Raw genomic sequence first — 14,181 nt, 5'->3', positions numbered from 1 at the left:
GGGGTGGTCTCCTTCGAAAGAGGGCCTCGAGACGTACACTCGATTCGCGTTCGAGAGGGTTCCTCGAGCTGAAGAGATCCCCCGAATTTGGTGTGGATTCGCCGCACCATTACGGAGATATGGCCGTTCAAAGTTTCAATGGTTTTCCATAGACTTAAGCTTTAAAGCGTTTCATCCAGATCGCCAGTAGCAAACAATGGAGCGCGCTCTGCTGGACAAACTAAGTAATTACACCATTTCAAGCATTTTATCTGCATTATATGTTCTGTAAAAAAAAATTTCATATTGGCGGCATATTCGCCGATACCGATATATCGGCGACAGGCTCATATCGGCAAAACGATATATCGGTCGGACTCTAATTCCTACGTCCCTAATTTATTTGATTTGATTTAATTTCAGCTTTATTTAAATTACTGAAAATGATTTGTATTGGTTTTAGTAAATCATTTTCAACACTGGCTTTTACTGATGGACTTAACTGGTTTAACCTGGCAGGTCTTTGGCTAGTCTAGCTGATCTCCCAACCTAGGGCTGGGCGATAACGATAATTATCGCGATATAATTTCCCTCGATAAAACGATATGAAGAGTTCGATAAATGTTCGATATAATGTTTATGCGCCTAAAGCGGAACGAAACAGTGCGACTCATTTGAATCGTACCACACGGACCGTTTATCCGCTCGGATCAAAGTTCAAACTGTCGCGCGTTGCGAGCTCAGAGCAGATGTGTTTACTCGGTCACGTGAGCAAACAGCGCTGAGAGATCCAGTGTGAAGTGCTTGAATTCAGCGATGAATTTATTTTGTTAAGGAAAATTAATGGTCTGGTTTCTACAACTTTCACTTTGGAGCAAAAATCTGTCTTTAAACTTGAAAGAAATAAAGATTTGACATTTATCGTGATAATTATCGATATCGACTGATATGAAAACAATTATCGTGATAATTTTTTTGACCATATCGGCCAGCCCTATCCCAACCCCAGCAGCCCAAAACCAGCAAACAGTGAGACCAGAAAGCGTCTTAGACCTGCTTAAACCTGCATTTCAGCAGGTTTTGGTTCAGATTTATAAAGATTCACAGGCACAGCGGTTCAATCACCCACATTTAGTACCAAACTTTATTTTTGGTTTTCGCCTAAATTAATTTCAAATTAATTCAAATTCTGTGTTTCTGTAAATATCTCATTTTGAATCATCCCTAGGTCTCTAGTTATCACTCGGTTCCTCCTTTAATGGAGAATTTTTCACCCGTTTTATCATCTGTCTGGTGAATATGGTAAGTGTGATTGCTTAGGAAAGCAATAGCATTCCTCTCGTCAGTAAGCGATGTGATTTATCATTGAAAAACTACAGGCAGGGCTGAAAGCAAGAACTAGACATCGGCTCTGGGATCTGCCAAGACTTTAGAGCCGCATACATACACCCTGTCACCATGAGCGGCCAATATGAAACCCTATAGTCCCTCTGGACGCTCAGGATAAACTTACTGACACTATCAGCTCTGCGTTTTACCGACACGACATGCATCCAATACCTAGGATTTGGAAATTAAAATGATTTGCCTAATCATTGTGATCTGACAGTTAGGGTAATTTAAAATAACATGTTGCTAGACATTATGTTAGGGCACAAGTAAATGGTCTCAACAGAATATGAAGTATCAATTTTCACTGAGCCGCAACCCTACAACAGAAGCAGGCCTAAGTGATTTCCAGTCCGGTTCAGACAGTAGAAGCAATCTCGCATGGGAGACGAAGGAATCGAACACTGAGGAACCATAACAGATCCAGGCTGAGCGAGCGACTGACATCATCCCCCAAAATAACCAGCACTGGTCAGATCATTATATCTGTCTAGCCTAAATGTGCTGCCCTACACTGCAGACACTTCAAGACAATGTTGGTCTGAGCGCATTACTGCACGGTATGGAGAAAGATTACATAAAATGCCAACACAAATATGAACGCATCCATATATCTCAAACTCAGTGAATGAGTCATGATGCAACAATATTTCTCAAATAAATATAATTAAGTGTTAATTTGCTGGTGTTTGCATTTACAAATACATTCTTCCTACCTTCTGGGAAAAAAACCCCCAGCATAAACTGGTTTTCTGGTCTTAGCCAGTGTTATTTTAGTATTGTTCATATACTATTATAGTATTTAATAATATTGTAGCATTTATTTTTAAGTTACGTTTTAGTAATTTTACTACGTGACTGTCATTTTTATTTTTTTATAGTAATTTTAATGATTTTTTCTTTCACTTTATTTTAATTTAGTACTTTAATCTAAACTTTTTATTAGTATTTTAATTAGTTTATTTTAGTATTTTTCATATACTATTATAGTATTTAATAATATTGTAGCATTTATTTTTAATTTATGTTTTAGTAATTTTGCTAGGTGACTGTCATTTTTATTTTTTATTGTATTTTATGTTTTTATTAAGTAATTTTTGTTAGTTTTTTTCTATTTAGCTTTATTTTAATTTAGTACTTTAACCTAAACTTTTTTAACTTATTTTAGTTAGTTGCTTAATTTTCATTTAAGATTTTTTTTTTTTTTAGTTTTCCCATCTAACATTTATATTTTATTTCAGATTTTTAAAAAAAAAACAGTTTTAATTTTAGATAACAATATCCAACCCTGGTCTGGTTTAAGATGGTCTTAACTGGTTTAACCTGGCAGGTCTTTGGCTAGGCTAGCTGATTTCTCAACCAAACCAGCCTAAAACCCCTATAAAACCAGCCAACAGACCTGACTACAGCTTGAAAGATCAAAGACAATTTTTAATATAACTCCGACTGGATTCATCTGAAAGAAGAAAGTCATATACACCTAGGATGCCTCGGGGGTGAGTAAAACGCAGCCTAATTTTCATTTTGGGGTGAACTAACCCTTTAAGACCAGAAAGCATCTTAAACCTGCTTAAACCTGTTGTTCAGCAGACTGGTTCATATTTAAGATTCACAGTCACAGACATATAAGCATACAGTTACATAATGTCAATTTAGTGCACTCTTCACAGTGAAAAGAGCCTGTAAATATAGATTAATCGACTATTGATAAAAATGTTATTGCATAATATTACCTACCTATTCACATCATCTTAAATAACAGTAAACAGTCCATATGGCTTCAGAAGAACATACTTTCATTTTGTATTAAAATCCACAAAACTCGCTGTACAGTATACAAATCTACTACAGGTGCAATAAAATAAAACTTTTGTACTTAAGCGACCTTAACTTGATTGATCTGCGTTGAAACAGATTATTAAACTTCCGCACTGCTCTTCATCGTCCAGAAATTACGAATCCTACTATGGCGAGATATCTTAATATTCATAAGCGGAGCCTTTGCTATTGGCGCGCTACCAAGAGACGTCAGCGGAAACTAGTTAGTATTCGGCAAACGGTCCTTCGCCATTGGAGCAAACTCGGGATGGACTACTTAATATTCATGAGCTCGTCTTTGTCATAGTAGTTATTTGCAATTGTTCGTCCGGTACTATGGGGCGTCACCCAAGTTTATACAGAGAGGCTCGTAACTGTCACATGGATGCCGCTAAAAGTTAACAAATTAGACAACAGACAACATGTTTACATTCAGTGTTAGACGTGAAATCTTTTCCGGTAACGACAAGCTGGCGGGAAAAGAAGCAACGGTCAGTCTGATCGATTACTAGAGTCTGATTCAGTGTAAACTGATCTGATTCAGTGTTTAGATGCTTGAACGGGTTTCATTGTGACGGGTGGATCAAAATAATCTAATTAAATAAATACTATATGATTTTTTTATTTCTATTTTCATCAAATAATTTAAAATAAAACGCTTATTATTAAAAGTACAGAATAGTAACGTTACTGGAATCCATCGATGACTGATCGTCCACACATATGTAAACATTCTCCATGCAATTATAAAAACGCACCAATAATCGCCACAAATATCAACTAACTGTGTGTGTAAATTAATACAAATATGTGTTTTAGGTAAACAATACTTGCTACTATGAGTCGGTCCACTTGGTCACCTTACAATGCAATCTAACGATTTATGCTTAAAATAACACACAAAAAATTGTCACTTCACCTCTGATTCCCCGGATACAGTAACTCTCCAGGAGATTTCTTTTACTTCGAGCTTTTCCTGGATTGCATTAGATGTAGCAGACAGTCCAGTGTGAACAATGTGCTCCGCTGTAGTGTGTATTTGTGTGCCTACGGCCTACGCCCTGCCCCACACGACACACAGCCCCGCCCCTCGGCCCAGTCACCAATCCCAATGCAGCAAAGGCTCAGCCTATGAATATTAAGTAGATCCTGGTGACGCTGCACGGTATCTTTAGCCGATTCCAGAAAAGTGGCTCGTTTAGCGCCTGGGAGGCTGATCGACCGAGAATACAGCCAATCACAAGGCTTGGTCCCGCCTCCAAAAACACAACAACCAATCGGATTAGTACAATCCACACCCGCCAGAATACGTATCTTCTGCTTTGCACCGCTTTGCACACAGCCGTTCAAACGTGCTGTATCAAATTATTTTTCGAGTGTGATTATGCAAAAGATTTATGAACAAGTGGCACTTCTTGTTTCTTTATTTACAGTGTAATTCAACTACTTAATGTTGAAGTTTATGACTAAACTGGGCCACAATCTTAGAGTTTTTGTATTAATTTAGATTTAAAAAGGCGATAAAAAAAACTACATCGAATAGCTGTCCATTAATATTTTTTACATTTATAACTATTGTAAGTACTACTATAATTGTGATTAATAATTATATTACTGTAATTGTAGTTGTATCATTACTGGAAAATTCATATTTGTTTTTCAAACATATATTTTTAATTCATGTATTTTAAAAAATTTAAACCTTTGTGTATATTTTGGCCAGTCTTTGTCATTTTTAGTGAGTATCTTGACCAGGCTTTCTGTCTTTCTGCGGATGCTGCTTATCTGGTCAGTTTTTAAAGGGGTCATATGATGCTTTTTTAAAGATCATTATTTTGTGTATTTGGTGTAACAGAATATGTTGACATGCTTTAATGTTCAAAAAACACATTATTTTTCAAATACTGTACATTATTGTAGGTCCTCCTTTGATAAAGTATGTCTCTTTGGTTTTGAGACTTTAGTCTTTGCAACTTCAGGGATCTTATCTATGCACAATCTGCTTGTAACACTCCAAAGAGACAGGAAAACTTGAAATCGCATCATATGACCCCTTTAAGGGATAGGCTATATAGGGAAAGACTGTTACTGTGTTTCCCCAGGGTGCCACAACAACTGAACACACAATAAGAACACTAAACTGTAAAGCATCTTAATAACGCAAACATTTAGTCTATTATTGAGTCAATAAATAACTTCAGTGTGAATGTAACATTCATCTGCTACAGACATTTTTATCATTTTGTCACGTTTCTTAATGAACTACAAATCCCACGTTTGCCCGTATCCAGGAAGTAGATCCCGTTGCTAAGCAAACTTATCCTCTTGCTGTCCAGTTAGGCAGAAGATAAATGCTACACTGAATATCACGTTAATTAGGCGCAAAAGGTAAGAACATAGTTAAACTGTATAAAATACAATGCTAATATATTGTATGCTATTTTAACAGTTTATTGAATTTGCTGTTTTCTCCAAAACTGTTAACATTTCTTCAGGGCAGATGCAATAAAGGTTAGAGATGTCGAGTGAAACGTCGATAAAGAAGAGACCAGGCACAGCTCTGTCCAACGTGACTGTGTTCAGTGGATCTGGTTTATTAAACTCGATCAGAGTCTCTCACCTCACAAACTGGTATTAAAGGGTTAGTTCACCCAAAAATTAAAAATTCTGTAATTAATTACTCACCCTCATGTTGTTCAACACAATTTAAGATATTTTTGATGAAATCTGAGGGCTCTCTGACCTTCCCATAGACAGCAAGGTAACTACCACGTTAAAAGTACCAAGATGATCGACAAAGTAGCCCGTGTGACATCAGTGGTTCAACTGTAAAGTTACGAAGCTACGAGATCTGGGTCAGCGCCACCACACGCTCGCGTCATGCTACTGTCGTGAACGCGTGTCCACAAGTGACGCAGTAGAGACGAAAATGTGGAATAAAGTCGTTATTTTTGTTTTCTTTGCGCAAAAAAGTATTCTCGTAGCTTTGTAACTTTACAGTTTACAGTTACAGTTACAACTTCGGTCGGGGGGGCGGAGTCAAAAGTAACAATTTTATATTATATTATTTTATTTCATTTTATTTTTATATTAATGTAAACAATTAATATCAAACAATTCACACCTGACTTTGAAACTTGCAGCGCTCATATTTAATCAATTAAATAGCCTTTTGAAGTGTAAGCTATATCTCTTTATACATGTAAATATTTACATGTATATTTAGTTTTTTTCACTGGAGCACCAGAGTCTTCTCCTCCCATTTCTACACTGAGCATTGTTTCCTTCCGCGCACATATCAATAGCATCACTGGGCTGTAGGTTGCCAAGTTGAGGGGACAAATGGGTTAAAATTTGTATGCGTCGATCGTGTGAGAAAGATGCGTTTCATACAAGATCTGGCAACTGGACAACCTTGGAATTTGTTGATGTGATTATTCAATGAGGTTTGGACCATACAAATGGGAGTTTTACCGGAAGCGAATGTAGCAAGCATATAAGATACGCCCAGTGGGATTTTTTTTTTTTAATAGAAAGTTAAAAAATACGGGAGAAATACGGGAAAATATTTAAACGGGATGATAGCGGGATAGAATGGTAAAATACGGGAGAATCCCAGGAAAAACGGGAGGGTTGACAGGTATGGCCTAAAGTAATGTGAAGATTAGGCAAATAGTCTGGTGACGTAGGACTGTGCGCAACTGCTCCTCCAAGTCCAGCGCCGTTTCTCAATACCAAGTATGCAAATTTCGGACTTGGTAATTTCGCAAATTGTCGGTAGTTCGGACTTCGCAAGTTCAACTCGGGATTGTGAACTCCCGCGGACGGGACGACGCAAGTCCGTACTTCATAACATCAGTCAGCTTGCTTTGGCTACTCTGTATTTACAATAAGACGAAATATGATATCAAACACCACTGCCTCTTTTCGTTTCATTTAAACATAGGCTATTAATAGCCCCGGAAAAAACAGCATTGCCTCTTTTCATTTTCATTTTAACATATTAATAGAATAAAGACCAAAGATTACCTGTTAGATTTACCTAAAATGAATTATATCTCATGTTTAACCAGTACAGAGACATCAGAGCCAGCAGCAAATGTCAGAAGGACTAGCCGAGTTGAGGCTGCTCTCGTCGGGAAACATGAGCACTGAGCGCCCGCTGATCGCCTGGAGCTCACGTCTCCGAAATCAGCGATGCACACTTTCAAATAGGCGCTGTCTTTATAAATAAACCGCAGATTTGAGTTTTAAACAACTACATTCTCACCTGAAATATTCTTAAAACTACATTTCATGACACAATAACAGTAATATTTAGAAAATTATGTTTATAAATGGTGGTTGAAATACAATGCTGTGAACTCAACCAATCAGCATGCTCAGCGCCCAAGTCCCGCCCCCAAAAGTTCCTGACCTTTGAAAAAGTACTACCTCGTGAGCAGGGACTTTCTGAGAGGCAAATTTTAACCAGGAACTTTATTTAGATCCTGCTTCCTGTGGTGGAAACACACCGAATACCGGCCCAAAGTCCCTAGTTCCTGGTGAAAGTTCCTGTGGTGGAAACAGGCTTTTTGATATCAAGATTAAACAACATGAACACCATTAAAAAACACCATAAATGTAAATAATAAATGTAGTCCATACAAATAAAAGCCAAAGTAGGCAGGCGCCAACAGCTAAAGGCCTCATCCTCAAAAACCAAACAAATAGAATTTATAAAAGAATACAGAACCCATACATTTCACAGAAGATAAACATGCATTGAGATATAATAATATAGACAGAGGGTTGCAAAGTTCCGGGAATTTTCACGACTGGAAACTTTCCATGGGAATTAACGGGAATAAACTGGGAATTTGCAAAATTGCAGGAACTGGGAACTTAGATATAGTTGAGAAAAAAATCTTGCAGCATAATTTTGGTTAAAACAACCAGATTTAATGCAATTTCATTTAAATTCTACACTACACATTGCTCAATCACATGCACACAGCACACTGCTTAGTGCAGGCCACACCCCCTACATGCACTGTGCTTTCCTCCTTAACATGAACAGATCATTTCTTGAATCCTGCACACAAAACATCAACACCCTAACCCTAAATTACATGAATATTACAAAAATGTATGTTTAAAACTTCCTTGTGCTGTGTGTAAGCTACTGTGCAACTAAATTATACCACTGTAAAAACAAATACACTGACTGAGCAAACATTTAGGTGAGATGATAATAATAATAAACCTGTCTAAAATGACCCTCCCCCACACACAATCCCCTCTAGTCACCTAAGAGAGGGATTCCCCTCCATTTTCTCTGAAGCCACACTTGATGCATTTGAGCCCAAAGACTACATCTAACTTTTGATATTACTTGGGCAAATATATTTGATCTATGGTGTTAAAGTTTAACTAGCAAATACCAAAAAGTATTTATAGAGTATAGCCAGTAAACCAGATATGAAAAATCTAAGCTAGTTAGCACTATTTCATTGACAATGTATGAGGCTAGGTATCATGTGCTAGCTAGCTCAAGCTGTCATGCTCTTTCTGTTTGCCAGTTTTCTGTTATCATACAGAAGTACAGTACTGGTCAAAAGTTTGGACATGTTACTATTTTTAATGTTTTTAAACATTGCATCTCTTTTGCTCATCAAGCCTTCATTTATTTGATCAAAATACAGAACAAAACGGTAATATTTGTGAAGTATTATTACAATTTAAAATAATGACAAATACTGATAAATATAATACTAGAATGTATTGCTGTGATGCAAAGCTGAATTTTCAGCATCATTACTCCAGTCTTCAGTGTCACATGATCTTCAGAAATCATTCTAATATGCTAATTTATTATCAATTTTGGAAACAGGTGTGCTGCTTAATATTTTTTTATTACTTGTGATACTTTTTTTGGGGATTCTTTGATGAATAAAAAGTTTTAAAAGAACAGTATTTATTTAAAATATAAATCATATTTTAACAATACACTACCATTCAAAAGTTTGGGGTCAGTATTTTGTTTTGTTTTTTAAAGAAATTAATACTTTTATTCAACAAGGATGTCAAATTAATAAAAAGTAATAGTAAAGACTTATATATTGTTAGAACAGATTTCTATTTTGAATAAATGCTGTTCTTTCTAAGTTTTTATTCATCAATAAATCCTGAGAAAAAGCATCACAGATTCCAAAAATATTTAAAATGTCATTTTTTAAAAATTTGTATTAGTTTGCATGCATGTCAGCTTATGATCAAACAAAATGTTTATGTTTATGTTTGTATGAGAGACAGTTTCTATAAATTTCCCCAAATTTCCAATTAATTCCCGTAAATTCCTGTGAAGTTCCCAATTTGGAATATTTCCAAAATTCCCCAGATGAAGTTCCCATGGAAAGTTTCCGGAAAGTTTCCGCCCCTCTGCAACCCTACAGAGGAAGTGAATCAGATAAAGGCTTATTATTCTCAGTATTTCCTCAGGGATCTGGGAACCGGCCTTTCTCACCTGCAGGTCTTATGTCTGGCTCGATGTGGTCTGACCGACCTGGCATACTCTTTCCTCTTTAAAGATATCCAACAGCATTCAGAGGCAAAGGCTTACAGAGACTGAACCGATAAAAAACTCTTTTTGTTTTTCTAATATGAAAGTATTTTTAATAGGAGAAACTGATTTCTTGAATCCTGCACACAAAATAATTTCAAAAAAAGTCCATCTTGGTGATTAGTCATGTAAATTACATAAATATTACACACATTTATGTTTAAAACTTTCTTGTGCAGTGTGTAAGCTATTGTGAACCAACATGTTACCACTGTAAAAACAAATAGACTGACTGAGCAAACCTTTAGGTGAGATAATAAAACAAACCAAAAAAAAACTCTAAGGCCATCCCCCGCCCTCTTAGTCACTTAAGAGGGGAATTCCCCCCCGATTTTCCAAGGTCTGCCTATCACAAGACTCTTGAAGCCACAGTTCTGCATTTGAACCCGAAGACTACATCCATTCAAGTAAGTTTTGATATTACTTTGGTAAATACATTTGATCTACAGTATTAAAGTTTAACTAGCAAATACAAAAGTATGTTTATACAGTAGCTAGCTAGGCAGTAAATCAAGTATGCTACATGTAAGCTAGTTTATGAGGCTAGATATCATGTGCTAGGTAGCTCAAGCTGTGATGCTCTTTCTGCTAGTTTTCTGTTATCGTACAGTATGTTACTGGTAAAATGTTTGGACACACTACTATTTATAATTTTTGATAGAAGTCTCGTATGCTCATCAAGCCTGCATTTATTTGATCAAAAACAGATCAAAACTAATATTGTGAAATATTACTACAATTAAAAATAATGGTTTTCTGTTTTAATATACTTTAAAATGTAATGTATTTCTGTGATGCAAAGCTGAATTTTCATCAGCCAATACTCCAGTCTTCAGTGGCGCGTGATCCTTCAGAAATCATTCTAATATACTAATTTTATTAATTTATTTATAATTGGAAACAGTTGTTTTTTTGTTTTGTTTTTTAAAGAAATTAATACTTTTAATCAGCAAGGATATGTTAAATTGATAAAAAGTGATAGTAAAGAAAATGATTTCTGTTTTGAATAAATTCTGTTCTTTTAAACTTTTTATTCATCAATGAATCCTGAAAAAAGGATCGCAGGTTCCCAAAAAAATATTAGACAGAGCAAATGTTTCCAACATTGGTAATAAATCAGCATATTAAAATGATTTCTGAAGGATCACGTGACACTGAAAACTGGAGTAATGGCTGATGAAAATTCAGCTTTGCATCACAGAAATAAATGATATTTTAAAGTACATTAAAAAAAGAAAGCCGTTATTTTAAATTGTAATAATATTTCACAATATTACTGTTTTTCTGCATTTTTGATCAAATAAATGCAGGCTTGCTGGAATGATGAGCATGAGACTTCTTTTTTTTAAAAACATTAAAAAGTAAAACGCTTTTGACTGATACTGTATATACTAAGTTATCGTTTGATTTAGCAAGCATGCTGATTGAGACGTATTTATTCATCTAGCCTATTTCTATTCATTTGCAGCAATTGTAAAATGGTTATATTAAAATAGTTTATATATCATTTTATTCCACAGAACAATGCCACGCACACCATCTCAGGTGTGGATACATTTCATCTCAGCCAATCTGGAAGGAAAGGCTGTGTACAGTTGCAAATACTGTGCAAAGACCTATGTTAAGAATGCCACAAAGATGCAGCAGCATATAGCCAAGTGCCCAAAGTTTTCCCAGAGCTCGAAACAAGCAACCCCAGACAAGAGTTCATCTGCTTCCATCCGATGTGAAAATGATTCCGATTCAGACACCCTCTCGTCAGCTCCCGGCCACTCTGGAATCGGAGGGTTGTTGGACTCAATGGATGAACGTAGCCAGAGAAATGCTGATGAATGTTTTGCTCGAGCAGTGTATGCAACTGGCTCACCTCTGATGCTCACAGCCAATGTCTATTGGATGAGATTCCTGAGTGTCCTTCGCCCCGCGTACACACCTCCCACCAGTCATGCTTTGTCTACTCATTTGCTGGATAGAGAGTTCAACAGAGTGCAAGCAAAGGTCAAGCAAACCGTTGACAAAGCAGACTGCATTTCCATCATCTCTGATGGGTGGTCAAATGTCCGGGGACAAGGAATTATCAACTACATTGTCACCAGCCCTCAATTAATATTCTATAAGAGCACAGACACAAAGGACAACAGACACACAGGCTCCTACATTGCTGATGAGCTGAAAGCAGTCATCAGTGATCTTGGACCTGAGAAGGTTTGTGCACTTGTGACTGACAATGCTGCAAACATGAAAGTTGCTTGGGCACACGTGAAGGAGACCTACCCTCACATAACAACAATTGGCTGTGCTGCCCATGCTCTTAATCGTCTCCTTGAGGACATCATGGCACTGAATACAATGAACACACTGTACAAGACAGCGAAGCAAGTCGTGAACTATGTGAAGGGCAAACAGGTAGCTTCAGCAATCTACCTCTCTAAGCAAAAAGGAAAAAACAGGAACGCCACACTGAAGCTCCCCAGCGTCACTCGATGGGGTGGGGTTGTCGTCATGTACGACAGTCTGCTAGAGGGGAAGGAGTCTTTGCAAGAGATGGCCATATCCCAGACTGCAGCCATTGAAAGTGCCATCAAGAGAATCCTGTTAGATGATATGTTCTGGGAAAGAGTGACTGGCAGCCAGAGAATCCTCAAACCAATAGCAGCAGCTATTGCCAAGATAGAAGGGGATACTGCCATCTTGTCAGATGTTAAATATCTGTTTGCTGAGCTCAGAGAGGAAATACAAACCGTCCTGACCGCCTCCCTGCTGCTGCAAGCAGAGGAGACTGCAGTGGTCAAGTCCCTGGAGAAGCACCAAGAGTTCTGCATGAAACCAATACACGCAGCAGCATACATGCTGGACCCAAAGTATGAGAAAAGCATACTCTCTGCTGAAGAGATCCGCAGTGCTTACGCTGTTATTACTGCCATGTCTCACCGTCTTGGGCTTGATGAAGGCAAGGTTCTCGGCAGTCTAGCAAAGTACCGTACCAAGCAAGGCCTTTGGGAATGGGATGGGATATGGCAATCGTGCCAGCACATATCTGCATGTACCTGGTGGAAAGGACTTTGTGGATCTGAGGCACTTGCGCCTGTAGCGTCTATCATCCTTCAAATCCCACCAACATCAGCCGCCTCCGAGCGCAACTGCTCACTGTTTGGGAACACACACGCAAAGGTTCGCAACAGGCTCACGAATGCAAGGGAGGAGAAGCTGGTGGCCACCAGGGCAAACCTACGGCTCTTTGAGCCTGACACAGAGCCATCCTGGACAAGGCTGGACTGTGACACCGAAGATGAAGGCGAGTCAGATGTCGAGGAAGCAGACATGGAGGATGTTGACGAGGTCCAGGAACAAGCCAACGAGACCTGAATAGATTAAGAGGAAAAATGCAGAGACTTAAGAAGCATAGGAGAAAATACTTTCACTTTCATTTTGAATGGGACTTTTTTTGGAAGGGGAAGGCTTTCGTTTTAAAGCAAACATAAGGAAATACGGGGTTTTTTGTTCATTCAACATTGTGTTGCTCAATGAAAGAATGAATTAAAGTTCTAATTACAATTACATCAAAGTCAAAAATGTCATTTGTGCATTCGTTTGCGTGCATGTCAGCTTATGACCGAACAAAATGTTTATGTTTATGTCTGTATATACAGTTTATATACATTTTCTAAATAATTCAAATAAATTCCTGTAAAGTTTCCAACTTGGAATATTTCCAAAATTCCCGAGATGAAGTTCCCATGGAAATTTCCTGGAAATGTATGGGAAATCTTCCGCCCCTTTGCAGCCCTAGTGAAGGGTTTACGAACAGAGCATGAGAGCGATGAGGCTCTGCTTCTCTGTGGTCGAGCAGACTAATGGTCCAGACAGATAACGATGTCTCCATATAGCCCATTATATCACAATGACTTGTTTTTGAGCACTTAAATGTAATGCTGCCCCACCTCATCCATTACACAAATGACACGATAATACATTTGATGTTAGAGAACTGAAATGGACAAGAGAAATTATTGATATGAAGGTTGGTGCTAGTGCATTTCCAGCTAACAAGCATATGCTCTAAGAACATTTAGCTAACATCCCATTAAGATATGGAAACATTACTTCTAAATTTTTTATGAATATTCAATTCATCCAGGTTTTGATTTATTTATTTTATTTTTTTGGCTATTTCCAACATTAAAGAAATAATTAAAAAAAAAAAAGTTCCATTTTATAATTTTGCAAACGTTATGGGAACATTGCTATTCAAAGTTTTCTGAACGTTCTGAAACAATTAAGTTGGCTTGAAAAAGTCATTTAAAACATTTATCTATCTATCTATCTATCTGTCTGTCTGTCTGTCTGTCTATCATCTATCTGTCTGTCTGTCTGTCTATCTATCTATCATCTAT

At 37.3% G+C, this 14,181-nt stretch overlaps 2 protein-coding genes across 3 annotated transcripts in view; one reads left to right on the top strand and one right to left on the bottom strand.

Moving 5' to 3' along the window:
* Positions 1 to 4,260, bottom strand: part of LOC107707549 (GTPase HRas) — a 38,998-nt gene extending 34,738 nt beyond the window's left edge. Inside the window, exon 1 of one of the 2 annotated variants that reach the window (XM_016511615.1) lies at positions 4,106 to 4,260. The gene's annotated coding sequence lies outside the window, so the exon portion shown is untranslated. The remainder of the gene's footprint in view (positions 1 to 4,105) is intronic. The other variant, XM_016511614.1, reaches the window with a different exon arrangement.
* Positions 4,261 to 10,114: 5,854 nt separating this feature from the next.
* Positions 10,115 to 13,305, top strand: LOC107707548 (uncharacterized). The gene is made up of 2 exons (XM_016511613.1): positions 10,115 to 10,194; positions 11,308 to 13,305. Exon 2 carries the CDS (start codon positions 11,312 to 11,314, stop codon positions 13,151 to 13,153), a length of 1,842 nt encoding a protein of 613 aa, XP_016367099.1. The 5' UTR covers positions 10,115 to 10,194; positions 11,308 to 11,311; the 3' UTR covers positions 13,154 to 13,305.
* Positions 13,306 to 14,181: the final 876 nt, after the last annotated feature.

Source organism: Sinocyclocheilus rhinocerous, unplaced genomic scaffold (genome assembly GCF_001515625.1).
Source record: "Sinocyclocheilus rhinocerous isolate Xijiao unplaced genomic scaffold, SAMN03320098_v1.1 scaffold1376, whole genome shotgun sequence".
NCBI lineage: Eukaryota > Metazoa > Chordata > Actinopteri > Cypriniformes > Cyprinidae > Sinocyclocheilus > Sinocyclocheilus rhinocerous.
Note: the sequence above shows the minus strand (reverse complement) of the source record. Positions and strands in the feature narration are given on the sequence as shown.

Excerpts from the sequence above, each read along its gene's own strand:
- LOC107707548 (XM_016511613.1), top strand. The coding sequence starts at position 11,312 with ATGCCACGCACACCATCTCAGGTGTGGATACATTTCATCTCAGCCAAT.